This window comes from Musa acuminata, chromosome BXJ3-4, assembly GCF_036884655.1.
Source record: "Musa acuminata AAA Group cultivar baxijiao chromosome BXJ3-4, Cavendish_Baxijiao_AAA, whole genome shotgun sequence".
Taxonomy (NCBI): Eukaryota; Viridiplantae; Streptophyta; class Magnoliopsida; order Zingiberales; family Musaceae; genus Musa; species Musa acuminata.
The window spans coordinates 39,416,916-39,444,441 of record NC_088352.1 but is presented as its reverse complement, the minus strand read 5'-3'; the positions used below and the strand labels follow the sequence as shown (position 1 = coordinate 39,444,441).

Below are 27,526 nucleotides of genomic sequence, written 5' to 3'. Positions count from 1 at the left end.
GCTTTGAACCATCCGATGTGTTGAAAAGGATACCACAAATATCGGTCAATGTCACAACAAATATATCATGGTGTTCAGGATCTTTAGGCAATAAAATTTGCTTGTGATGCCAAAAGGTGCACACACTGCTTATACGTTATAATCAACCGTAAACATTCTCCTCCAATTGGGAATGAATTTTGAACTCATTTAATGCACCTTCACTGAGAAGCATAATAAGATCGGGCGGAAGAAACAGAAAGGTATAAACATTAATTATGCCGATCTCGCCGTAACAAATAGATGTAAGGAATCCGAATTCAGGCAAAGTTCATTAAAAGGCCCCGAATAAAATAAATGATGCTAAAATTTCCAGATAATTGATGTGATTATGATATCAACAGGCATAACAACAATAATCTAGTTTATACCACCATCGACAATTTTTTGGCAAAACAGCAACAAGAACCACCCTAGTCATGTTTTTAACGAGTAAGAATGATACTGAGGGCGACTTCTACAAGATCTTGAATCTTCAGGTGATAAGAACCAAGCGGTGAAAGAAGACAGGACAGCTCTACCACTAATCGAGTGAGAAACCCTTACCAAGAGATCAACGGCCTCGATCGTCCTCGGGAGATATTGTCAAGAAACGAGAAACCCTATAAGACCACCGTCGATCAATCAACAAGGTATCAAGAAGAAAGACTGTGGATAAAGGATGAGTATATAACTGGTGATGAGGGATTGAAGAGCTGCAAGTTTCCGCCGCTGTTCAGGGGGGGTCGAGGGGTTCACCTTATACACCTTCGATCCTCGTATACTGCCGCTACTCTAACGCCGCCGCTCTACTCTTCTGCAAACGAACACCTGCGCGCGATCAAAACCAGAGAGCGAAAGAGGCGGATTCAAAAGTGGGCTGCCGTCTCAAATACCTTCTCCCGGCCATTTATAGTCACGATCCCCGCACGTGTCCGTCCGCGTCGCGGGCAACTCGAGTGGAATTTTGGCGGTTCTTAACTGACGATTCTCAGCAATGCAAGCGATTCGAATCTCTTATGATCGCTACACAGGTCAGACCAAAATCACAATTTATCAAACCCAAATTGGACCGGTCAATCCCATAGAAAAAAAACGAAAACCGAACCGTCGATCGGTTCCACTCACTAATGAGGCCTTTCCAACCTTAAATATACCGAAATATCCTCAACTGTTTCTTTCCTACAATATTATTCGAGGATATTTTAATCTTTTTTTATTTATTTTAAGGCTGAAAGATAAAATAAATATTATTATATTTAAAAAATATTCTCATATTTTTGTAGCTGAAAAGCAAGTCAGGTTTATAAGAAAATAAAGTTGAATTCATGGCTGACCCTACCAGCTTTGGAACATCAGCTCGGTGTGATCATAAGATCTTACTAACTTTAAATGCACTGAACTTGATTGATACACGCCCTCATTTACTTGGACTTGCTTCAAGAAGAAATTAGTAATCCTGACTTTATCCATCAACTATGCAGAAGAAAATCTAAAAAAGAAGTGAGAGGAACAATCGATGTTAAAATGATTATAATGATGAACAATATTACATAAAACTATCTCTTGAAGAGCTTTTTCTTATAGATTGAGGTCCAAAAATACACTGTACATCAACTTACTGCAGAAAACCATTGTACATGTGCTGCTGGCACAGTTGAGCCACAATTTGCAAGCCATGATTTCACATCAAAATAAGTGCAGCGATCTCGAATCTCCTCCATTTTTGTCAATGCTACATCTCGAGTCGGCCATCTGGTCGGTCTTTTGCATGCCGCTCTTCTTGGATCTCTCCTAGTTCTTCATCGTCGCCTCGTTTTCCTGCTTGATCTTTCCAGTAAGCTACCAACTTCTTTAATCGTGCAATCTCTTTGGAAGAAACATTCTTGCTTGGCTCGTTTATAATTGATCGTACTCTTGATGCATACCTGCAAGAACAAATAGGTCAGACACTAGGAACTAAGATGCTGAATGGAGTTATAATACCAAAGGCGACAGAAGGATGAAAAGCATGTCAAATTATGTATACTAATTATGATTACTAACATACAAAATATGTTGACATACTATCTGCATGGTATGTGACTGAGTAAGCACGTGCACACATGAGAAATGCAATTTTACATAGATAAGAATGGAAAAATAGACTAATTTTAAGATGCAGTAAGAGTGGAGCACAGTTTTCAATTCATAACATGTGCCTAATTCCAACTTGCAGGATAAAATGCAACCTATCTGTTCTTGTGTTGCTGAATCAACCAAATAACATCAGTGGTGTTTTCTGCAGAATGTGAAGTAAAAGAAGACATGTAGCAAAACTCAAAACAATGACATGTTTAGAATACCAACAAAAAAAAGTGAACAAAGAGAATACATACATCAGGGAATTATATGTTTCTTCCAAGTTTGATTCTGCTGGAGACACATTCACAAACATTAGAGTCTTTGCATTGCCACCAAGAGAGTCACTCATGAGCATTGTCAATTTATGGTTCCTATATGGTATATGTTGTCCATCAGAACATAATGCACCAATCACATCCGCTAGAGCCGAGAGGGACTTATTGATACTTTGAGCTTCTTTCAGCTGGTTCCCCAAGGAGCCAGACTTCTTAACCCTTTCAGAACCAGCAAGGTCTACAAAGCTAATCTGTGGACAACAGAAATAGTTCGCTTAAGACAATATGAGCTGAACTTAACTAATAATAAAAACTTATATAACACAACCACAACAAAATAGCCCATTTTAGTCTGTCAGCCAGATACATGATTAAATGTTTGCTCTTCACAGAAATCAGCAACTAAATTATCAAGGAAACAGTTGATGTGTAAATAAATTGCCCAATAAAGTAAAAAAAAAGGTTCTTGTTAAGTGACCCAGTAGGTGCCTCATAACATATGCTTAAAGAAAAGAAAGGATGTTAATCTGTTGGTCACAAAAACAAATCAAGTCCATAATACAAGTAATGCCAGAGAAAGTTTTGTTCTACTAGTGAGGATGGCAAAACAAAAAGCTTCTGAAAAGGAAAATGATTGGACATAGCAAAGCAATGCCACTAAAAGTGTGTGTCCAAGGGGTAAGTTAACTGAAATATCTTTACGAGCATAACGATAAGACAATGAACATTTGCAGCATAGTTTGTGATGTATCTGAAAAAGTATGTACTGAAGCGGTTGGTACAATGAAAAGAGAAATCTTCTTTGCAACTCTTAAGAGATTTTCTACTATGGTTATCAAGCAATGTTTTTTATGCTGTTATAAAGTGACAGACTTATCATAGACTTGCTGATCATTGTTGACTCTCAACAACTTAAAGCTTCTCTAAAAAGTGCATACCTTTCCTCTAGCAAGAGATTGAGTCTGAAGGTTGGTGCTTTCAATGATTATTGATAGTATTAAATGTGATCTTGAACTTTCATCATTCATGTGAGTCCCAGCAGTATGTCGTTGCTCAGACCCTCTAGAGATAATAGCCCTTAGTTCATCAAAGTTAGAGATCTGCATAATTGTTGCATTTTCAATCGAGACCAAGCCCTGAAGAATCAAGAACAATAACAAATTTCAGAAACATCAATCTAAATTATAAGCAATTTCCAGTATTACAAAGTGACATAGTTATGGGACACAGAATGTTCATTTCGTTATTGCAACGTTTTCCTAAGCTGCCTTAGAAACTTGGAGATAGTGTTGCATAGAGTTCTCTATCTGCATGTTCTATCAGTATCATCACCTATTTCTCTAATGAGAATTGGAGGACGTTTTGTGTTACAATTCAAGCACCAAAGATGGAAGTATGATGTTACCTTTGTGTCCTTTTTTATTTCCAACTTTAGGCGTTTGGCATTTTTTGGTAGTAAGAGATCCACGAGAGTGTCCTGATACAGTTCCACCATATATGCCTGGAATTACATCAAGGAAAATGTGATAATATATTAAATAAAGAGAATAAAGTGCTTGAAAAAGAAAGTTTAACAACTTAAACCATTAAATCAAATAGTTAAACTTCATTACATTTATCTGTGGGAAAGAATCTGTCAAAGTGGGATGCGAGAGACAATTTCTCCATATGCCTTAACATACTTAACGTAGCTATGACAGAAATGATGCTTAGAAAAATTTCAAGATAGATTTAGCCTTCGGCTAAAGACATGAAATGTCAATCTATTCTAGATCAGAGAAGAAGTGAATATATTAGTTTATGGATGAAACAATCAGGAAAGAGACTAGTTGATGCTAAAAAGTGTGAAATTACAACTTGTAGCCTCCACCTACTCTGCTGCCAACATGACCATCATCCCCGGGCTCGAACTTTTTTGTCCCCAGGACCTGCCACCGCTACCGGTACCACGGACACTTGTTATCTTTGTCAGTTATGGAGTTCAATAATTGTTCGGGTAAAGATGACTCATTTGTCAAGCCAACTTAATACCAGTGACTAAATAACTTGTCTCTTACAACTAATGATTATCTGGAACAAAAAAATTTAAAGAAACAAAAATGAGAATGAATCGAAAAATAATTCCTGTGTATTTAACAAATAACCATCCCAATTTCATGAACCAAATGAAGCCCCATAGTGACTAACACTTCTATTTCATATCTGGAATACACCAAGCAGGAGAGAATTCAGAACATAAAAACAACGACAGAAATGCAAGAATTGGACTGTGCACTCACCTTCAAGGAAAAGGAATACTTGCTGCTATCATGCTTTATAACTCTAAAAAGTTCAGCAGTTGCCCTTGGAGTAAGCCCTGGATTACTTTCTGAACCATAGATTGTAAAAGTCTTTCCAGAACCAGTTTGCCCATATGCAAATATGCAAACATTATAACCATCAACTGCAGATTGTACCAGATACTGCATATTGATTACATTACCAATCAACACAGTGACACACAACAAGAAAGTTAAACATTATTTAGATGTGAAAAGAAAGATGTGCAGGAAAATATGTTCACAATGATCATTCAGCAATTTGTTTGTAAATTGAACTTTGAAACTTCACAATAAGTTTAACTGCAACTTACCTTGGTATCCTCAAAAACTTCATCCTGTGAAGCACTTTGATCAAACACACAATCGTAAATATGTTGCTTTGATTTTTCATCCTTCCACGGATGTGCAATTGTAAATTCATCAGGACTGACAATTATTTGCTTTTGTCCTTCAGCAATCTCCTTCTCATTTAGAGGACGCAAACGACAAAACACTCTTATTTTGCCTTTCATATCTGTCAAGTCAAAAGATAAGCAAAAGTTTATTATTGTGAGAAAATAAAATAACTAACAGAAAGAGCTTCCATAAAAAACTGGAGATCGCCATAAAAACCTTCAATCATATTATAGTATCTCTTCCGTAAAATTTGCTCTTCCTTATAAAGTGCCTCTAGCTCAATGAGTTGCGCCCCCTGTTTCTTTAAAATAGCAGCAGTTTGTTCGTTCTTTCTATCAATATCCTATAATAATGATTAAAAGTGAAATGCAGATTTAAATTTTCTCAGTATAGAACTTACAAATATGAAAAGCATTTCCAAATAAAAAAATCTTGAGAGAATATCGCAGATTATCTTTTGTAAGAAAAGAAATGTGATATACTATAATATACGTACCGCCTTCCATTCACGTAATTCCTCCAACTCTTTTGAATTATTCTGTAAATCATCTAGTTCTCTGTTTCTCATTGTAAGAGTAGCGTGAGCAACATCAAAGTCCTGTGTAACACGCTCCAATTTTTGTTCCAGTTCTTTAACATGTGCCTTGAGCTTTCTTCGTTCCTCTTTGAAGTTCTTTTCCAGTGCACTCTTCTGCATTTTACAAGACATAAGTTCAAGGAAAAATAAGCACAGTTATTGCACTTATATAAAAAAGGTTGTTTAATTATAAAAACACATCCAATATTTAATGTTTACAAGGTTACTGAGTTAGCATATAGAAGTGAACATAATCTAGAAGAAAGTAAAAGCAGACTAAATACCTCATCGTTTTTCTTCGTCTCAAGCATTTGGACCTTTTGTTCAAGCACAGATTTCTCGTTCAGCATAATTTTATAACTTTCTTCTGACGCATGTAACTCCTTCATACATGCATTCAGATCCTCCTGTGTTCTTAATGTCTTTGTAAAGATCATCAGAGAAAAAAATACCCATATTATCATCTTCAAAGTGAAAGATCTTTCAGAACAAATAAAATTCTCGCCTTAAAATTTACATAAGGTGAATAGCAAGAACCGAATCCTAATAGACCCTCTGAAAAGTAATCAGACATACATACTTCGGTGTCAACATGATCAGTCTTCATACTCCCCACTGTTAATGTATTTTTCCTTTGTTTATTAGATACATTTACAGGTTCCATCTCATGATTGGTCTCATCCATAATATGTTCTTGGATGCTCACTCTTGCTAATGCAGACTCCAGAATACTTTTATCCAGCAATGCAGCCTAATTGTAAGAGTACATGACAGAAGCATGAGTCACAAAGCAACATCAATTAGGAAAAGGCAGCTAAATTGTTAGTTCACCAGGACATAACCTGCAAAGAAGAATCTTTTTCATCACAAAGTGCTTTAAGATTGTCACAGTCATAAGTAACATCTCTTAGACATTGCCTCTCTGACCTCAATGATTCTTTCAGCCTTTCCAGTTCCTCCTGCATCTCCAGCTCTTGTTTCTCCCTCATACACAATTCTTCCAACAACTACAATAAATAAATAAATATATATATATATATATATATATATATATGAATATGAGTTTATTGCTTAATAAAAGTTGAGTTACATGAAAATTCCTTTAAAGTTCTGGAGGAAAAAGTAAAAAGTTGAGTGAGCAAACAAAATGGACAATATGGATTACAGCCATTAAAAATACACAGAAAAAAAGAAAACATGTGATTACTTACATGATCTGTATACTTTTTAGATTCTTCAACAGCTCCAGACAGGTCTTGTAAACGTTTTTCATATATATCTAAGCTTGGAGTTTTTATTGCTTGAGAAAAATCACCATGATTAACTCCACTGGTAGCAGAGCGAGCTTTTGCATATCGACGAAGCATCACATCATTTATATGTGTCTGAAGAGCAACACATATTTCCTCACCCTGAAAATTTAAGTGCAGAACCAATGTGCGATTAAAGAAAAATATAAATAAGATGAAGACCCAAAAAAGAATCCAAGATAAGTTAAGAGTAAAAAATGAAACACATGGATATGCCTGAACCTGCTTAGTTTCGAACTGAAAAATGTGAAGGATGCCAGCGACCCTCATCTTGAAAAAAACAGCAGTATTGCTACTACCAAATTGCATAATATCTCTTAGTTCTGCAGAGTGCAAATACTCTTTTGGAACTGGGCGGAAAAAATGAACCTAAAACCATAAACACAGTTTGCTTTTTAAGTCACCCAATTATGGTAGCTTGGAAGCACCAAAGTATAGTCCAAATTGCAACTAACCCCACGCTTATTGATTCCTAAAACAATCCGTCCAGGTAAAAGACCAATAGGATCATCTATCTTCCGCACACTAAAAAAGACAGAATTTCCATAAGGAAGAGTCCTTAGAATTCGAAGGAACTGATGTTTAGCATCATCCTTTGACATATGCTCCTGCATGAATCAATAAATTGAAATAAGTTCCAAAATCATAAAAATTTATAACTGAATAAAGTTTTGGCAAAGATATTCCAAAAAAATTTCACCACATAATATTGAATGTCGAATAAATGATGTATTAATATGTGCTACTCATATGTGCATGAATGATCCTCAGTCACAACTTTAATCAGCACATAAGACATATAAACATGAACAATAAACATCTGCACATAAGAAGAAAAAAAATACAATCAACGTATATCATTTAAGCCTTTACCCATCAATTTGAACAGACAGTAATAACTGAAGAGGAAGGTTCTATGGAATTTCAAAAGAATTTTACAGCCATCTCCTGTTTTGGTTTTGACTTCTGCAAATTGATGCAAAATTCCTAGCAAAAAGCAACTCTATGGAAGAGAGAAACTTGCCATATATTAGTCCATAGATAATTTAACAAGGAAAAACTTGATAGAATAACTGTCATCAAACAAGCTTCATATATGAAGCAAGGTTCGCCGTACCGTACCATACCGGTGTTTCGACCCAGGCTCGATACGGTACCGGTGTACCGGGCGGTACATCAGGGCATACCGAGCGGTACACCCTGGTGTACCAAACAATTTTATATTTTTTTTCATACTGTAGCACTGTAGCGGTACCGGGCGGTCCACGTACCGATAACCTATCGGACCGGTACGGACAGTACGCTTCGGTATAGCAGACCTTGATATGAAGTAATATTTCAATTATTACCACCGAAAGTTCAATGCTTACCATTAACCGATAGCGGGAAATAATATCAAGCTCCCAGTCTCCCTTTGCACGTGTAATAGCAATTTGTCTAGGCAGAAACCTTTCGAGAAGTGAAAACCATTCACTGCAAATCACGAAGAACATCTAAAATCTAACATTTCAACCAAAAGCAAACTCCACAGAAGTGACTTGAACAATAAGGTAATTCAGACACTCACACACATGATCCCGGATGTTGTATGCTCCCAACCTCAACCAAAATCTGTAAAGCAGATAATTGTGCAGCATCATCCCTCCCAACAGGATAGTTTCCTAGCATATAATCATGTTGTAACTGCAATAAAAGGAAAATATCAAGGTAAATAAAGCGATGGCATGATCATAAGAATTACACTTCAGCAATTGTTCGTGTCTCAGGCAAAATGTCTGATACCTGTACATAAGACAGCTGAACAAACATTGGATCAGCTACAGTTTCGTCTGATTCCCGAAATAATCGTTTTTTGAATATAAGTTTGCAGTGTGAAATCTCTCCTTTAGTACGATCCTTAGCTGCCTTGAATTCAGCCAGCAAATCACTAACATACTTGTTATCATCTAAGGCTAAATATTCCTCTGCATGCAAAAGAATACATAGCCACTCACATTAATAGTGCAAAAAAAAGACCATAGACAATAAGCATCTTAGATTCAACTTTTTCTTTGCTATCATAGAACTTCCTTGCAATAATAATTACCATTGCCAGAATCAGCACACTTTGAACCATTGACAACTTTTCGGCACTCAAATAGACTGAAACTCGAATAAACTGAGAGTTTGATGATTCCTGCAATTTCCTAAAGGAAAATCACATTTCATCATCAAGAACCTCAAAAATAACTCAATACAAAAACTGATCTTTTTATGATGATAGAAGAATGATTATTTTAGGCCCGTACGTTGCCAAAGATCACATGGACTTAGATTACAACCAACCAAAAAGCCAAGGAAATTACAGGAAATGCAGTTAACATGCTGCTTCCTAGGCAATTGCTGCTTTTATGGGTATGGATCTTAGAAATTTGGAATAGCTAATAACTCACTGGTTCTTCCTTAATTCATTTACTAATCCTTTAGAACTTTTCCAGTCATGTTAGGTCTAACAATTTTTAGATGAATGTTTCTTAACATCCTTCTCTAGGCTTTCTTGCTGGAACATTTGACAGAGAGTAAGTGCTTGATATATATTCAGGCAACAAAATGCTGAAGTGGTCTGACAACTCTAACCAATTAAAGCCAGTAGGGAGATTGTGAAGGATCTAGGCCACATTTAAGATGTGTTTGGAAAAACAATTAAGTAATGTTACAGCTATTACTTAAATTCTACTCATTTTTTCATTTACCTGATGAAGAAAAAAATCAATTGTATTAGTCAACAAGCACATTGCAGTTTTTTTATATTTAGCATGAGTGCATGACTGCATGAGAATGCATCAAGCATAAAATGTATCCACTGGATATGTTGCCTCCATCTGAAAGGTATACAATCACAGAGCAGTTGCTCAAAAGTTGACAAAACATGAGTGCATTTGGCAAAGAACTTTTTGTTTTAGCAGGAAAATTCTGAAGTATAAAAATGGTCATTAAAGGGTTGCCAAGCCTAGATGTTATAGTGTTGTTGGGGGAAAATGTAAAAACAAATGTACGTGCATAATAGGACAAATCCAATGAGGTCACTTCAACTAATCAATATGTTGCACCTACTGGGATATTTGTGTTTAGGCAGCCCATTGCACAGGATTTCTGCAATTTGCAGTCTTGAGAGGGTCAAAGTATACAGGCTTACTTATGGGTGAGTGTTTTTTCCAGGACTCAAACCATTGGCACTCAAGTCGAAGAGGAGCAAGCAACCTTAGAGAATTACATCATCTTATATCAAACAAGGTGATACCGGCAAAAATATAAATTTATTGTTTCCTAAGAAATTTCAGTATACCAATCTGAAAAATATGCTTGCATGCCAATGTTCACAGCATTTGTGTTTTTCATCATCAATAGTAGATTCTTCACATCTCTTTCATACTTGGCTGAAAATGCAACATAGATATTAAACAAAAGTAAACAGGTGGCCAACCTAAGAGCATAATAAAGTAAATTTTGCATATGTAACTGTAAGTAGATATACAGTTTATTAAGAAAAAGGAAAGCAACAAGAATCATTCTGTACCTCCACAGCATCAGCAACAGTTGTTGCCATGTCATAAATAATTTCTTCAAAAGTTTCGTCTAGGAAAAACACTATTGTTGTAAGCTTCTTGCCAGTTAACAGAGCTTCAATCTCCTCATGTGTAGGTATTGTAAGTCTCGGTCCTGCTTTTACTGAATGCTTCAATGCATTCAATGTATTTAAAGCAAGGACATGAACTTCAGGTTCATTGTTCATCCCATGAGCTACATAATGAATATATTCTGATAAATATGCTCCAATATCCTTGCTTGGAGGCATGGCAGAAGCACATAGATACATGAGTTCCCAAGATTTTATTAGAGAATCTCTGCAGACATAAATATAGCAATACCATGGAATTGTGAGCTGATAGTGATATGATGTTAACAGGCAGCATACTTATGGAGGAGGAAACCAATGAATGTTTGTAACATCCCAACGTCTCATGTATAGCTTACCTATCAGGATTATTGCGAGTTTGCTTTGAGATTTGAACAAAAAGCTCATCTCGAAGTTCAGAACGCTTTAAACAGTGCTTATAAATTTTTGCAACAAGCTCTGTACACTCTTCAACACTCAATGGAGTTATTTTATCTGAAGAATCAATCCCCATGTACTTCAAAATCAACAGGAACAACTTTATGGAACGGCTTACTAAGTCATTGTCTATTTTAAGCAGAGAAGTTGGGATTGGATCCTGCCAAAATATGTAACAAATTTTAGTATGTTCTAAGAAGCACAAAACAGGCTATATTGTATCTATCTCTCACTTCACACACACATGCGCATGTAAATGCAAGCATGCACCCATGCACACACCGATGCACCCGCACACACATGCACCCACACACACACACACATGCATAATCAGAATTCTGCACAGCAACTGATAAACCTAATTGTAAGTGTTTTATCAAAGCAGCCATATATAGAAAGAAGATGTGTCACCTTTTGAAAGCACAGCATATCTTCCAATGTATACTTTTCACGAACTTGAGGGCCAACAGATTTTTTAGAGAAAAATCCACGTTTTCCGGCAGACTGCATCTGCTTTTGCATTGATTTCAAAAACCCCTCTACCTATGAAGAGAGGGCAAAACTGAGATAATGATGGAATACAAGACAAGCAAAAGAAACCTTATATAACTAGTGGTCATCTTTTGTGGGGACCAAAGCTACAAGGCAATTTGAACACATTTAGCATGAGACATGCAATAAGAAGTTCCATAACATAAATGCTTTGGCCCACAATTAATACTGATTAATTTGCTGTCAAATGATTGAAAATATATTAGCTAGCATTTTACTCAAAACAAAAGCTGTTAAAAGCCAAATGAGCCTACTTTCCAAGAAGATCACAACTATCAAAAAGAACTAGTGCAAAGATCCATTCAGTTGCATGAAGAATGCATGAAAATCAAGGATATTTCTAGTGTCATGAAGTTAGCACCAAATAGTATGCACACCTCGTGAAGAAATCATGTGTAGTTGAAAAACCAAAGGCAAATGTTGAATCAGGATAGAGAACAACTAGTGATAAAAAAGGATAAAAATAACAAGTCAAAAAGCTTGTTTTCTGGAAAGGAAAAAGAAAATAGAACTGGTGAGTTTTATGAATGACTAAAATTACAATACTACGTAATGCAAGAAACTAGGATGAATGAGAAATATATTATCCGAATATGGATCAAGATCACTTGCAGGATTTAGACATAGACAAAGTGAAGGATGACTTCGGTGGTTTTTCGTAATGGTTGCCTATATGAGCTACACAAGGTAGCCAGTTAACATATAAAATATGTTTCTTTGGAAACATGCACTAAATCCAGAAAGAGAACTTTCTGGGCTAAGCAATGTAAGAAAATCGCCAGCCAAATTGCACATACCCAACTTCATTGGGAAGATGAAACATGCAGCATCACAGAATCATTATACATATCATGGTACATTAGTCATATGCATGATACAAACACTACATAAAGAGAATAAAGTAATATGATATTTTGGCTTTAGAATTACCTTTATTTTTCAAACTACCAGATATAATTTAATTTAAAAACCTAATAAGTCAGAGAAAAAGAATCGTCTCTATGATGAATTTGTAATTATTCCCCTCGTTCATCATATTGTTAACTATGATCGAAGTAATAGTGTTCAGATCAGTCAAATTCTGGAGAGGGCAAATAATGACAATTTATAATATGATACCAAAGGAATCCATTACTATGGGATTAGCATAATTGATATTTGATAATATTGATCATAATGTCTTTTAACAACCACAAACAAAAGGCAAAATTTTGCACCTGTGTGGTTTGAGTATCCTCTATTTGACAAATCTCTCGATAAATTTTTGACATAACTTCACATTTTGAAATTCTTGTCCAAGCATACATGACCATATACTTGTCAATATGGATATTATAAATAAGTATGCTGATATGTAGAATGTTTAGCTGTAATTAGTAAGTATCCATTCCAAGAAAAATATTTTCCCTTGGCTTAAAGTTCACAAAAAACAAGTCTAATTAAATGAAAACAAGATTTGAAGGAAAGATCAATGTTTATATGCATATATGATCCTTGTCAGTCAGAGATAATTGCTGAGAACCAGTGAAGGTTCAAATGCATACCTGAAACCTATCGATCAAAGTTATAGCACCAGCAAGATCAGCTGGTATGGACATTGATAGGGTCCTTGGGGTACTACAAAAGCAATAGTCAAAGAATAAGCATATGAAACAATGAAAAATTTTAGTGCAGCTTCTCTTATGTTCTACTCTACGATGACCATATAAATTATGGAAAATACAAGGACGTGTCCAAGTGACCATGAACAGAAAATGAACGCTAGGCATCACCCACTGATAAAACAATGAGATGAGTGTAAATTTGCTCCTTTGAGACCTACCTAAGCAAGTACCCGAATCATGAAGCAGCCTCTTTGCTTGCATGTTACGTGCATTGACCCTCTCCAAACCCTTCATTGGCAGGAGCCTCGTGTATTGGACTTCCTTTTTTTTCCATTTCTAACATATTAATTTATATTAGCATTAATGAACTAATTGTTATGTCACATAATAGATTATTTAAGGATTTTGACCTTAAATTCAGTAGTTCAAACAGATGGAGAAAGTAGAGAATAAAGGAAAACATCCATGGAGCTACAGATATGAAGATGTGTCCCCAAAATAAATGAAAAATGTGAAGGTACATATATCATGTTAAGAGCAATAAAGGCTGAGTTTTCCTAATGTAAAATAAATCTTCTCATCGTCTATACATTTGAAGTAAAATAAAGGTTTTGGTATTACCATGATTTTCTAGAAATCAACATTTGGCACTGTATCTAAAATTGGATGGTGGTAGTCAGACAAGACATCATCAAAGTATGGGTTTAAAACTCATACATAGTGATGAAATAAAAACAAATAGATCCCACACGCTTCAAAGTTTATGAGTGTAAGATTAACATGTGTGCTTCCCGTAGATAGAAAATTAGGTTGGAAGTCTATCAATGTGGTGAACTTCTCAAGATATGTTCAACTTTTTAGGATAGCCCCATTCCACCAAGGCATTTTTATTGCAGATGCACAACTGAAAAGTCAGGTGAGAAGGTTTCTGGTTTAATGTTCTTACGCATCCAGCATTAAGCCATCAGAGAATGCAGGTCAGTACTACCAAAACAATGAAAGCAATCTTTATCTAATTCCACAGTTTGTGGAACAAACAACCAAGAAGTTTAAACTTACGGAGGAGCAAAATAAGATCCGTCGCTGTCATATCCATCCCCGTTTACGCTGGCAGCAGAAGTATGCAAAGGCGTTGCATTCCCATTGCTGGAGTTGAAGGATGATTGGCTTGCCCTAGCACCCTGGGCTGCCATGGGCAGACTGCCGACATTCATTTCTGTGGATCAAGAGCAACAGACTTTCCACACACTTCCTCCTAATGCACCGCAACTAACCTTCTTGCACCCCCTCTTTTTTCTAAATCTTGGAACCAATACAAAGTTCAATATAAAAGTCATGTTGGATTGAGCATTCCAACGAGCAAAAGTGTCTTCATACAAAATCTACATCATACCTTGACTTCCAAAACAAGAATTCTCCCGTGAGAAAAAGTTGATGGAAAAAAGAGGGGCCCCTTTTTGGCTCCAAAAAAAGGTGGGGATAGACATGTACGAGGGTTTTTCAGCATGCAAAATCCAATCTTTATGCAATTTTGGCCAAGAAAGAGAATCCTATGCAACAGTTTCTAAGACTGAAGAGAGTAAAACTCCTCTACGGCAGCGAAATAATTATTCTAGAGAACTGGAACTCTTTGATCTTTCCCCACCATATACATTCTGGTGATGTCAAGGACACCACGAGAAAGAAACATCGGCCGACAAAACATGACTAGAAAAGCTTCAGATCAAATAAAATCAGGGGAATCCAACGATGAGAACCGAGAAGAACCGAATGTGAGACGGAAAACAAGAGATCACCTGTAAGTGGAGAAATCAGGGGAATGTGGTCAGCACGAAGTCGACCAGCCGCCAAGATAACAACCGAGCAAACCACATGATACGGAACGCTAAACCTTAACTGGTCGTCATCATCGGATTCTTCTTCTTCCTCCTCCCGAAGCTGCTGCTGCTGCCGGCTTCCTGTTGTTCTCTCTTCTCTGTCTCCTCTCCCGTGACGAGATCTAACCCGAAGGCATTAAAAAGACGGATGGGAATCGAGGAGGTGAAGAAAAAGTAGGCGAGGGATGGCGTTGGGGGCTCACGAGGATTAAAGAAATCACAGGGAGAGGGAGAGGGAGTGGGAAGGAGTGGGAGAGGAGAGAGAGAGAGAGAGAGAGAGAGAGAGGGGACACGAAGGAGACGACGTCATTTTCGTTTGCTAAAATAAAAGACTAATGTTTTAGAAAACAGAAAACATGGTTTTCAAAATGCCCATGTTTGATTCCATGATTTTACATACCCGGAGTCCACCCAGCGAATCCAAGAGCACCACGTCATCGTATTTTCATATATCAGCGAATAGGACTCTCGGTGCACGGTTAGGGCTTCAACTTGGGCTCAGCATCTCCGCGGTCGAGTAACACGGAAACAAAAAACCCTGGATTCGTGCACTTCAGAATTTGAACGTGCTTGAGATCTCCCCTCTTTGTTTTGACTTGATGTTATTATTAAGGCTTGTCTTAAATATATATATATATACTCTCTTTTTTTTTTTTCTCTCAGATAGTATTTTTAATCTAAAAAATATCTAAATTACTTCTGAAAAAAATTTCTTTTGTTATAATATTTTGATCACCACAACGAAAACACTAGAAAACATACTTCGAATATTATAAATGATCTAAATAGGCTTTTAATCTCAATTAAACTAATTATAAGATTAAAAATATAATATTATAATAGTTATGAACAATGATAACCAAAGAGATAAAATAACATGTATATTTTTCAATAACATTTATATTATTTTCAAATCATTGATAAATTATTATAAATATTATTATAAATACTATAAATTAGTAAAAATATTTTAATAATTAATTTTTTTTTACAATTTACACTCTTATCCTCTTACATTTAAGTTTATAATATATACCTTTAAAATATTAAAAAAATATGCATAACATTCTAATTAATCTTCCTTGACTAATATAGATTATTAGTTATATATTAATTTTATATTAATATATTTTAAAAACTCATTATGGTATTATATCTATTAAAGTGAATGTGTCAGCTAGCTTAGCTGATAAAGATTTTAATAATTTATCATAATATTTTATGCTAAAATTCAGTCTTCATTATTTATCATTTAAAAAAAATATACTTTTTAAGTAATAATGATCATAAGCAATTAGTAAATGATCATTCATACTCAGTATGATAAGTTTTGAGGGGTGATGAGTCGAATTTAGTAAACTTGATTTTTATTTGATAAGTATATATAAGCATATACGGTGCAAAAATATATATTATAATATTTTGATAATAAATATATAATTATACAGTGTTTTAAGTGATAAAAAAAATATCATTACGACATTAAATGATGTATACATGAATTCAAACTTGAGACACATAAGTTATGATATATTATGTCTCGGTAGAAAATACAGTTAGGTAATTATTAGATCTTTGTTGGAGTCTTATTAGCTCGGCTAATGATTGTACTGCAAAGAATAATAGGCGAATAATTCCCCATGCTCGACAACGTGGAGTGCACAGTTGTGTTTGGTGTTCGAGGTAGAGCCGAAGACGAGACAAGAAGAGAGGCTGACGTGACGCACGTAGACAGTCGATCAGGTGATCATCACACGAATATTTCAGCCGCTACCGACCTGGCCAAGCACCCCCATCCCGGTCCGGCCGCGGCCGGCTTTAGGTGATCATCACACGAATATTTCAGCCCCTCTCGACCTGGCCATGCAACCCGTCCCCGTCCGGCCGAGGCCGGCTTCCTTTGGTCAAGAAGAGCACGTGCCCGTCTGCTGCGTAAATCAAGTTAATCTCCAAATTAAACTGATATATTACATTATATATTATATAATAAGAATGTATACTAATCATTAGGACAGATTATGGAAAAGTATATAATAATTATCTTTTTTTTCCTATCAATTTTCCTTTTTTTATTTCCTCTAGAAAAACTTTGCCCGGTCACATTGGGTTGATTCTAATGTGATTGTCATACTAATTATAATATTTTTCAATAGGAATATATTATTTTTGACACACCGATAAAAATATTATGTCTATATAAAAATACTATGACTAATTCAAAAGTTAACATAAACTAAGTTATCATTATTAGTTATGTTTAATATAAGCCATTTTTTTGGTTTAGGAACAAAAACAGACCAAAAAGTTGATTTAGAAAATTGATAAAAACACTATAATATCATTCAAAAATAATCATAACTCATATAACAATGAATCAGTTCACTTCATCGATTGATCTAATTAAAAAAAAAAAACTTCAAGTATCATGTTATTGTTCATACAATAATATGATATCATATTTTTATCATCTTGATTATTTATAATATTTTTAAATAAGTCTTATAATATTTTTAAGTATACTTTATGGTGTTCTTATAATGGTAATCAAAACACTATAATAAATTAAAAATATTATAAATTATGAAAAAAAAATTAAAAATAATTTAGATATTTTTAAATTAGAGATACTATTTAAGAAAAAAAATATTAATTAAAAATATCCAAAAAAATATAAATATTTTATTAAAAAAATCGTCCATAATATTTTATGTATCAATGTTTTCAGATTTTTATGGAAATTCACCCTCACATCATTTTGCCGATCCAAAATCTTATGATTTGGTTCAGTGTTTTTATCTACTAGTGGGCCCTCTTTCAGCGTGTGGGGCCCACATGAGAAGATGTATTAGTGGACCGACACGAGAAGCGTTGAGATGTGACGTTTGTCTTCATCCCTCGCGAGCCTCTCTCTTCTTAATCCAACATTCGGCTGTGTAAGACTGGAAGGAACGAGTTACTAAGACAAGGCCGAGAGCTAATTATGGCTGCTGATGGAGACAGACAACAGATCAAGCTCACGCCACCCTTAAACGAGTCTGGTTAAGAGGCTTTTCTTAAGCGACTGCGGATTGGGTGGGCTCCCATAAATCAACGATCTATAAAGGATCACTGATCATGACATTAATATCAAACTCGCCCTTCCTCTAACATTAGTTTATCATTGTTTTTAACGAAAGAAATATTAATAAAATATTTCCCTTTGCCTCATTTCCCGATTTATGAAGAAAAAATTGATTTATCGGTCAACATGAGTGCAACTTAACACATTATCCAACTTCTTATTACTAAAAACAAAAAAGAAAACTATATCACAAATTAAAATATACATATACTTATATCCATTCCATGGTGATGCATTACGAGAGATAGGACATATCACATGAAGATAATCAGATATTGATCCCTATATATCTGTATACATATATATATATATATACATATATATATATATATACATATATATATATATACATATATATATATATACATATATATATATATACATATATATATATATACATATATATATATATACATATATATATATATATATATATATATATATTCTCAATGAGGTGTCTGTTTGTCATAATCTCCAAGATGCCTCTAATAACTCAAGCAATACAAGTATATGTTAACTTAAGGAGTAATTGGTTAAATTCTTTAGTTATAATATTCTTAGATATATTTATAATATTTTTTAGAAAGTCACTATAATTGATATAAAAGTTTTTATATTTAATTATATATTAATTATTAAACTAATAATAACGTATATTTTAAACTTAATTTTTGTATGTGGATGTTTTTCTATTGAATTTTGAGTTTGTTTATCTCAATCGTAATGTTTTCGGATAGATTTACAGTGTTTTGTAGGTAGATGTCAAAAAAATAAATATGTTAAAAAATATAAAATAATACAATCAGTAATATACCAGTTATAGTTTTATAATATTTAGGCATTTTAAAGTTTATAATAAATAAAAAATATTTTTTAAGAAATATGAAAAAGGGAAATCTCCGTGTAGAAAAGTAAAAGTACTCGAATGCCCTTTATATATATATATATATATATATATATATATATATATATATATATATCTATATATATATATATCTTCGTGGGTTAAATCGTGAGACGTCGATGGTTCAAATTAGCATGTGGGTTGGGGCTGGGCTTTCTGTGCGGCTTAAGGTCCAAATTTGTTGCTTAGAGTCACGTGTTTGTCACGATATCACTAGGTCGACTCGGCACGCCCACACTAGCTATAAATTGCCCGCTCCTCCGGGATGCTCGCTCGCTCGCAGGGTAGGGTTCGGCGAAACGGAGCTCGTCAGGTCGTCTCGTCAATTCCTCTTTTGGTTCGCCCTCTGACCTCTTGCCGTCTGTCATCTCGTATACATCTGATTTAGTTTCCCCAGCGATTTGTTCTCTGCCGATGCTCGATCTGATCGAATTGCCTTTGGTGTCTCCTCTTGCCGTCTGTCATCTCATATACATCTGATTTAGTTTCCCCAGCGATTTGTTCTCTGCCGATGCTCGATCTGATCGAATTTCCTTTGGTGTCTCTGCAATCGATGTTAGATCTACGCTTTGGAACTGTTAGGTTCTTAAGGTCGATTGATTTAGGGTTTATTTCTTTCCCCATTTTTGTCCCGAGAAGCTAATTATATAGTGAAGCAGTTTTGGTTTTAACTTCTTATGTTCTGTTTTGGTCCATCTGTTCGTCAATTTTTTGGACATTACGAGCTCTGTCCACTCCTTCCTCCTTACATATCTTTGGTTAAGTTAGAATTTTATTTATTTGTATCTGAGATGCAATTAGCAACAATATATTGTGTGGTTATTTATGTCAACATTGTACATGAAACACTTTGACTGTTTGCATGTTTGTTCTTTGTCTCACCGTCCTATGGAACTATTAGTGACGATGGCTAAACCAGAGGTAGACTAAGTCTTTTTTTATTATACTTATTCCAGGTCTTGTTCCATCAGTGCTCTTTATTGAAGGAATCTCAAAAGGTAAATGCGTAGATCTATTTCAAACCTTACTGTATGTTGTAACAACCACAAATCCTTTATGATAGATGATGGATGCTGGAAATGTGAGCTTTGGAGCTGTCAATAGGGCTATAGAGGAGTGGGAGGAATCTATTTGGAGTTTTAGGTACTTTGAGAGGTTCTGGCATTCACAAAGGAGAACTAAAGTGGATGGTTTATCCAACATATAATTTCAATTGATTATAGCTGTGGAGCCTTTTGGAGTGCTTGGGCAATGGAGCTTGGGGAGCACCATTCGCATCAAGAGTTGCTTTATTGGTTTGCCTCACAGTTTGGACTTTTTTTCTCAACTTTAATATCAACATGGGTCCTTGTCGCTCTGAAGAATCAACATTACCATGGAAGCAAGAAACTAAAAAACATGGATTTGATGTTTGGCTTGTTGCGTCTGAACCTTCTCTTTTACAGGGTTTACATCTATAGTGCTGATCATGAGTGCTCGGTTGAGTCGTACCATTTATGTGGGCAACCTTCCTATAGACATACGAGAATCAGAAGTTGAAGATTTATTTTACAAGGTTTGAATTACAACCTATTTGTCAGATGCTCATTGTGCATTAGTTCTCTTATTTATTTGATAAATCTATGAATTTCTCCAATTATTGATTTTTATTCGGACTTTTGCTCTGCATTCTTTGCTATTTAGTACCTGGTTAAATTATTTTATTCATGCTCCAGACCAACCAAACACTATCCATCTGCTAGCATAATATGACACTCTCAGAGGCCTCTTGTCACACTTCTAGCCATGTACCAGAAAAGTTTAGTTCATACATGCTATACATGTAATTTTTGAATTGCTGCATTGGCATGGCAGTTTTGGTGCATATATATTTTGTAGGATCAGGTCACTACTTCTGATACATACGACTGTGAGAAGTATATATCACCTATATTTTATGGGGAGGACAGTACCAATGCTGGACCAACTCAATCAAACCTGGTCCATATTTTTGTGCATCGTATATTCAGTAACCAGGTAGGGTTAGCAAGTTCTAATTATGAAGCAGTTGGAGGGGCAATGAATTACTTTGTTTAATGTCGTCCTCAAGGATTAAAGTTTTGGTCACCATCAATATATTGAGTGGTAACTCCTGTGCCATTTATCGTCAGTGGAAAAATATAATAAAAATTGAATGCCGACTGTACCTCTAGCACCAGTCCAACTAAGGATCAGTAAATACGGTTGGTATGTACTGGTTCAACGGATATTTGTAACCATGGTCCTATCTAATAATTTAATCCCCAACATATTGATACATCATTTCATACCAATCGAGGCTTCCTTCGATCCAAAAGTTGTCCATATAATATGGGGCAGCTAATTCTTGTTTTACAATTTTTTGACACTCACCAAATTGCAGACAGATTTGGTGCAAGGATTCAGGTAGGTTATTGTTCACAATGATGGATCAATTTAAAGCAGGTGTTGTACCATGAAGTATTGGATTTTTAGTTCTACAATCTGATATGTAGGAGCAGAGCGTTGCAGTTTTTAGTTTGTTGACATGTTTTTGCATATGATTTTTGCCTCCAAGAATAATTAGATATGAGTTATTTGATCATGCAAAACACGTTCCATTTGAAATTTTGAGTAGATCACTTAATTGTTAAACATCCAAGAATTTGATTCTGATGTGAGTTATTGCTGATCATGTAGTCAATTTTGACGGTATAATTTTTTTAAATATGCATGTGGCTTTACTCTTCTGGATTTGTTAAGTAAATTATTTTGTTTATCGCAATAATGTTGTGTGTCTTAGAAGGTTCAACCATTATTACTTTTGATATGTTAACTTGTTCTTGTTATAGTATGGCCATGTAGTGGAAATTCAATTGAAGAATCCACCTCGCCCTCCTGGTTATTGTTTTGTCGAGGTAAATTTTATTAATGTGGAATTTGTTATATTACATTTTTAGGCTTCTAAGTTCTATAATTCAAACTGTTTTTTATTTAGTTTGAAAGTTCACGAGATGCTGAAGATGCAGTCAGGGGTCGCGATGGCTACAACTTTGATGGGCACCGTCTTAGGGTATTAAAATTATCTATTATGTTTGTGGACCATGTGTGCAATCAACTTTCAATTTATTGATCCTTTTTCAATAAAGGTTGAGCTAGCCCATGGTGGCAGAGGACAGTCAGTTTCGGTTGGACGAGGTGGTCGCCATGGGAGTGGAGGCAGCAAATTTGGAGTTTCACACCGTTCTGAATTTCGAGGTGATTAATAATAATTTCATAACATATTGTGGTATATCTTGCTAATTCATCATAGTAATCTTTTATGCTAAGGTTCTGAAATATGTAACACATCTCAACTTCTGCAGTAATTGTGAAGGGACTTCCTTCTTCAGCTTCATGGCAGGATCTGAAGGTGTGTAAACTTCTTAGGGGATACCTTATAGATTGTTGTTTCCATTTTTCCGTGTTTTACACCTCCTGACATCTCAGGATCATATGAGGAAGGCTGGAGATGTATGTTTTGCGCAAGTTTTCCGTGATGGTGATGGTAGGTTCTGAAATCATTTTAGTGTTTCACTGTGAATTTATTTTAACATTTGCAAATGTGACATAATATTCGAAGGTCACATTTAATTTTTACAGTTTTTTCACCATTTTAGTGTCAGTGATGAAAAAAATAGGGAACTCCTGAATGCTTGCCTGCATATGCACTTTTTCCCTTTATATGTTTATGTTTGGCAGTTGTCAGACATGCATTGGACGCTCATTTGAGTGACCTTGTCATAGTTTATGCTGCACTAAATAATTTCCTAAATTTATTTTCTCATTGTTAGCTCCAAAGGATTATAGATGCAGCAGATGAAACAGACAGCATGGTATAAGAGATAGGAGACCAAGAAGAATAAAGAAGAGAGGAAGGGGACCACGAGTTGAATAGAATGAGGAGTAATAATGAAGGGATATCTGCAAATGTCCCAAGGACAAATTCACTTTATGCAGCCAACCAGAGCTCTTAAAATAATTTTAACTAAAGATCCTTTTTCAGTCGGTCATCCTGAATTTAGAAAAGGACTAAACTGGGTCCACCTATTACTTAAACTAGACATTCCTTTGTTTCAGATAATATGCGGATATAACTCCACCAAAAAAATTGATTAAATTTGACTAGGACAAGCGAGGATCTTAGGTATTTGTTTAGGATAATTGATTATAAACTACTAGGTTATGTTTATCGCTTAAAATTAGTGATCAGAATCAGCAAAAATTGTTGGATAACTGAAGTATACCCAGCATTTGCTGCCATACGGTTGGCCCTTATTATGTTCTTCTTTCTCAATGATAAATGCATGAGAATATATAATGCTGAGAATTTTCCAAGATCAGGGGTTTTTTTAAAGATAAATAGTAGTCTGTACCCTTTTGCTCTCCACTCTTCTTGTCGTGTTAGGAAGCAACATCACCATTTTATGACCGTAAAGTATAACTATTGACTTTATTCTCTATTTTCTTCTGAAAATTGAAAACATAATACACTAATGTTATATGGTTTTGAAAATGAACTAATGTCGACTTGTAAGTTATATGTCATATGCTCTGACTGCTTGACCTAGAGCCTTGAGTATTTGTACAGGGAAAATTGATAGTAATCACTGTTACCTTATTGGTCGAATTGCCAACATGTTGGCAATATGGTGTTGTTACCAGGAATTTTTGCAGAAGGATATTTCCTTTTGGTGGCAAATGAGCATTTTGGTTTGAGGTTTTTGAGATTCACCCTGTGCTCACTGCAGAACCCCAGTGCTTGCTAGAGTCTTGTTTGGCTGTCGATGACTTCTATTTTTATGACTTCTAAATGCATGGATCAATGAGCAACCCTTGCTGTCTAAGTTCTGTCAGGGAGGGAAAACAAGAGAAGGCTTTGGTTATGACAGAAGTCTATAAATGCCTAATTTGTGATAGAGATTTGACATTCCCATCATGTGTATCTAGCTATCATCAAATAGGGACATGCAGGGACATTTGCCTGTGTAGGATATCAATACCCATAAACTTGTAAGGTTTATGTGGTATCCTGATGAGATCAGGTATTTCTAGAATTTCTTTCAAATATTGAAGCTGATACTATGAGCTTCAGTTTTCAGACCCTATTAACGGAATGTGTACTCCCTGTGGAATTATAGCTGGAGAGCATAAAATAATCACATTATTGCTACATCATGTATACAACACAATCAAACCTAGTCCACATATGGTTGTCCTTTTGTTTATAATATTACACATGAAGACAGGCATATGATATGCATTCATAATCTATCACAATTTGCAGACAAATCCAAAGCTGAAACGCCTTTATGCCATATTTAATTGACATGGTTGATCAACCAGCTAATCTCTTTTATCACTCAATCCAACAGCACCTGTCAGGGTTTGCTGATTGTTCAACCTGGGATCTCTCCTTGCTTGTTTTCTCATTTATTTGCTAGTTGTGCCATCTCCATCACCTACTTATGCCGCATGCATCAATGTTGCATAAAAATTTGCTTTTATTTTTCCAGGTGCGATGGGTTTGGTTGATTATACTAATTATGAAGACATGAAATATGCAGTAAGTTGCCTGCTTGGCCATTTGTCATTCTTTTAAGAATGCATGTTATCGATGGCTTCCTATTGTTCTTTTTTGCTTTCCAGATAAGGAAACTTGATGACACTGAGTTTAGAAATCCCTTTTCGAGGTCCTATATTCGGGTATGTTCTATCAAAAATCTTGGGTGTGAATTACGAAATAAAGTAACAATGAAACAGTTATTACATTTTGCTTATTTTCAATACCTATTAACTGTCATATAGTAACTTGATTTAGCAAAATCTGCTTCTTATTATGTTGAGCAGAGGGATAAACATATTGGACAAAATCCTAGGACTTTTTGTCTTCTCTTACCATGTGAATATTGAATGTTGTCGGACTTTATGTTCCAGTGTTTCAATTAAATATACAACTAGTTGCACATCACCTATTCCAAGTTGATATAGATTGGGATATCCAGTAGTAACCAGCTTATAATGCACCATAGATTGGGATTTCACGGTTATATTTGTAAAATAGATATTTGTGGGAATAACAAGCAAAAAATTGTTTATAAGAAAAATAAGAATAAAAATGTTAAAAAATAAGGAAAATAAATGTAAAAAATAAAAATAAAGGTATGTTTGCAGAACAATAAGAAAAAATATATTTGTGCAAAATTTTTTATGTCAAATCATGATATTATTGGCTTGGGTCCAAGTAAGACATGGAAGTGCATTGATACAAGTAGTTCGGCATAGTCTTAAACAGGTACAAACAAGAACAAACAAAAACTATACAGAATCAATATCCGGTTACAACTGAAATGCTCACAAAGTGACATATGCCGACACAGTTTGTCATATTGTTAAGGCTGATTTTGCTGAGATTTCACATCTGCATACTACTTTACTTGGATGATTTTCTGCCTGAAATTTTTATCCGACTTAACAGACTTTTAATTGTCTGCTATTTTTTACTAAATCATTATTTGATTATTAGAAATTAATAACAATTTGACAGTATAAATTCTATAATTTGATTTAACAAGTGTACCCCATTCGTTTTCTATTTCATTTGCCCCTTGTTTTTCTAGGTAAAAAGCTACGAGAGAAGTATGTCAAAGAGTCGAAGCCAAAGCCGAAGCCGCAGCAGAAGCAGAGGCCCTAGACGGAGTCGGAGGTAAATCTTGAGTTTTATTTATTGCTTCGCTTCTAAGGATCCTCCTTAAACTTGCACTTATTGTTTAAAGCTAGTACAAGTAATTGGTTGCATTTAGAGATTAAGAATATCTTTACATCTCCTATGGTCCTAGTAGATGCAACTCCAAATAATCTTTATGTAATGTAACTGATTTTCGATTTTCTGTTTTCTTTAGCAAATCAATTGAACGGCCTCTATCACGATCAGTATCCAAGTCTGCATCTCCAAGACCCAGATCTGTGTCTCCAGCCAGAATGTCGAGGTAATTTAATGTAAAAATTGATATGTTTTTCTGTGTTTTATGTTAATTTTCTATAAATTTAACATTATTGTATCTTTCATTTTACTCCAACCAACATTTTGTGTTGTACATACAGATCAAGGTCTAGATCAAAGTCAGGCTGACTATGCCAGGTATTCTTTAAAATGCTGAACTGTAGTTGAGTGAAAAATCATATTTAGTGTATTCATGGATTTTAAAAGACATGATGCCTCTCTCATTTAATATAGATAATAGATGAAAGCATGATAGGGAGAACAAATTAGGATTAACATAAACAAATAGGCTTGTGATGCATTTTTTGAATTGGAAATCAACAATCAACAGAGTGTTACCACCAGATTATCAACTGAAATTTTCTTCATAGCTATTATTCCTTCTTGCGTGCATTTAACGAGGATTTATTAAGCTTGTTGGACAACCCCGTGGATTAGTTACTTTTTTCTTTGCTGTATCTAGCTGGTACCATAACAAATTACTTTGATTTTGATATATGCTCACTACATGCAGTTCCCTGAATTGCTAACTATTCTTATGCTGGTGTAATTCATCTTAGAAAAACAAAGAAAATTGTGGTGGTACGAGTACAAAAGGATTTCTTTAACAGGCACTTTTGCCTACTATTAAAAGTTCCAGTTGGTTGGTTTTATAGCTGTTATGCATTCTATGCCTACACTTTGTTCATCTTGGTCTCAAAAAAAGGCCTTTAAACAGATACATTCTTTTTTCTCCAGGTTTCACGACTACTCCGTAGAGTCTCCAGTTGCGGGTCTGAAATCTTCATCCGTTTAATGCTCTCCAACTTACTGCGTTGCTTCACTCTATGCATGAAGTTTAGTTTGAGGTATTACTGTTTTGAATTCTATGTATAAGAGCTTGCGCACAAGGATGGCTGAATCACTTCTTTGTGTTTGTTTTCCCTTTAAAATGGTGGATCAAACTTTGTCGACTGTTCCGTGTGATCTCCTGAGGTTTTTACATGTCAACTTAAGCGAAGTTTATGGTTGTCCCTAAAAATTATGATATAATATATATTATACTTCAAATATTAAGATCCTTACTATTTATTCCTTCTATTAACAGCCAAAGCCTTCCTTCATCTATCAGTGGAGTAGCTTGGGTTGGTCTAAATGTATTTTTGGGTTTGGGTTGGGGTTTGGTTGAGATATCTCAATCCTGCTCGAATTCATGTTAATGTTGCTTCAAATCCCAAATTCAACACTTGAATCCGACCCACCGTAATCCTCTCTCGCTCTCTCTCTCTCTCTCTCTATATATATATATAGAGAGAGAGAGAGACATCAAAATCGA

The 27,526-nt window shown here is 35.1% G+C and overlaps 2 protein-coding genes across 14 annotated transcripts; one reads left to right on the top strand and one right to left on the bottom strand.

Annotated features, from left to right (window-relative positions):
* Positions 1–1,582: 1,582 nt before the first annotated feature.
* Positions 1,583–15,419, bottom strand: LOC103996027 (kinesin-like protein KIN-14I). Of its 5 annotated transcripts, none has more exons than XM_009416863.3 (24): positions 15,067–15,419; positions 14,330–14,572; positions 13,211–13,283; positions 11,526–11,657; positions 11,036–11,274; positions 10,578–10,905; positions 9,108–9,207; positions 8,804–8,985; positions 8,589–8,704; positions 8,392–8,494; positions 7,477–7,629; positions 7,244–7,390; positions 6,923–7,123; positions 6,554–6,718; positions 6,292–6,462; positions 5,996–6,133; positions 5,631–5,825; positions 5,351–5,477; positions 5,050–5,252; positions 4,697–4,879; positions 3,823–3,918; positions 3,356–3,553; positions 2,397–2,668; positions 1,583–1,946 (listed from the first exon to the last, which is right to left on the bottom strand). In XM_009416863.3, the coding sequence occupies exons 2-24, from the start codon at positions 14,482–14,484 to the stop codon at positions 1,754–1,756; spliced, it is 3,870 nt and encodes a 1,289-aa protein (XP_009415138.2). In that variant the 5' UTR covers positions 14,485–14,572; positions 15,067–15,419; the 3' UTR covers positions 1,583–1,753. The 5 variants fall into 5 exon arrangements, with proteins under 5 accessions (XP_009415138.2, XP_009415221.2, XP_065002273.1 ...); XM_009416946.3 differs by having other exon boundaries at positions 14,330–14,566; positions 15,067–15,403; XM_065146201.1 differs by lacking the exons at positions 14,330–14,572; positions 15,067–15,419 and adding an exon at positions 13,489–13,705.
* A 3,984-nt stretch (positions 15,420–19,403) lies between these two features.
* LOC135582120 (serine/arginine-rich splicing factor SR34A-like) lies at positions 19,404–27,165 on the top strand. 9 transcript variants are annotated; one of them, XM_065149140.1, is made up of 16 exons: positions 19,428–19,509; positions 20,129–20,170; positions 20,236–20,315; positions 20,396–20,467; positions 20,618–20,727; positions 22,022–22,087; positions 22,168–22,242; positions 22,319–22,427; positions 22,535–22,581; positions 22,659–22,716; positions 24,725–24,774; positions 24,858–24,914; positions 25,829–25,914; positions 26,111–26,197; positions 26,313–26,349; positions 26,950–27,165. In XM_065149140.1, exons 5-15 carry the CDS (start codon positions 20,641–20,643, stop codon positions 26,338–26,340), a joined length of 750 nt encoding a protein of 249 aa, XP_065005212.1. In that variant the 5' UTR covers positions 19,428–19,509; positions 20,129–20,170; positions 20,236–20,315; positions 20,396–20,467; positions 20,618–20,640; the 3' UTR covers positions 26,341–26,349; positions 26,950–27,165. The 9 variants fall into 9 exon arrangements, with proteins under 9 accessions (XP_065005213.1, XP_065005215.1, XP_065005212.1 ...); XM_065149141.1 differs by having other exon boundaries at positions 19,404–19,509; positions 20,129–20,315; XM_065149139.1 differs by having other exon boundaries at positions 20,396–20,727.
* Positions 27,166–27,526: the final 361 nt, after the last annotated feature.

Bases quoted from the DNA above. Each gene is read 5' to 3' on its own strand.
- LOC103996027 (XM_009416863.3), bottom strand. From the start codon at position 14,484: ATGAATGTCGGCAGTCTGCCCATGGCAGCCCAGGGTGCTAGGGCAAGC. The intron at 13,284-14,329 runs GTAAGTTTAAAC...TTGCTTTTGTAG, and splicing joins GGATCTTATTTTGCTCCTCC to TACCCCAAGGACCCTATCAA. The intron at 7,124-7,243 runs GTTCAGGCATAT...TTAAATTTTCAG, and splicing joins TTCAGTTCGAAACTAAGCAG to GGTGAGGAAATATGTGTTGC.
- LOC135582120 (XM_065149141.1), top strand. From the start codon at position 20,641: ATGAGTGCTCGGTTGAGTCGTACCATTTATGTGGGCAACCTTCCTATA. The intron at 22,088-22,167 runs GTAAATTTTATT...TTTTTTATTTAG, and splicing joins CTGGTTATTGTTTTGTCGAG to TTTGAAAGTTCACGAGATGC. The intron at 25,915-26,110 runs GTAAATCTTGAG...TGTTTTCTTTAG, and splicing joins GGCCCTAGACGGAGTCGGAG to CAAATCAATTGAACGGCCTC.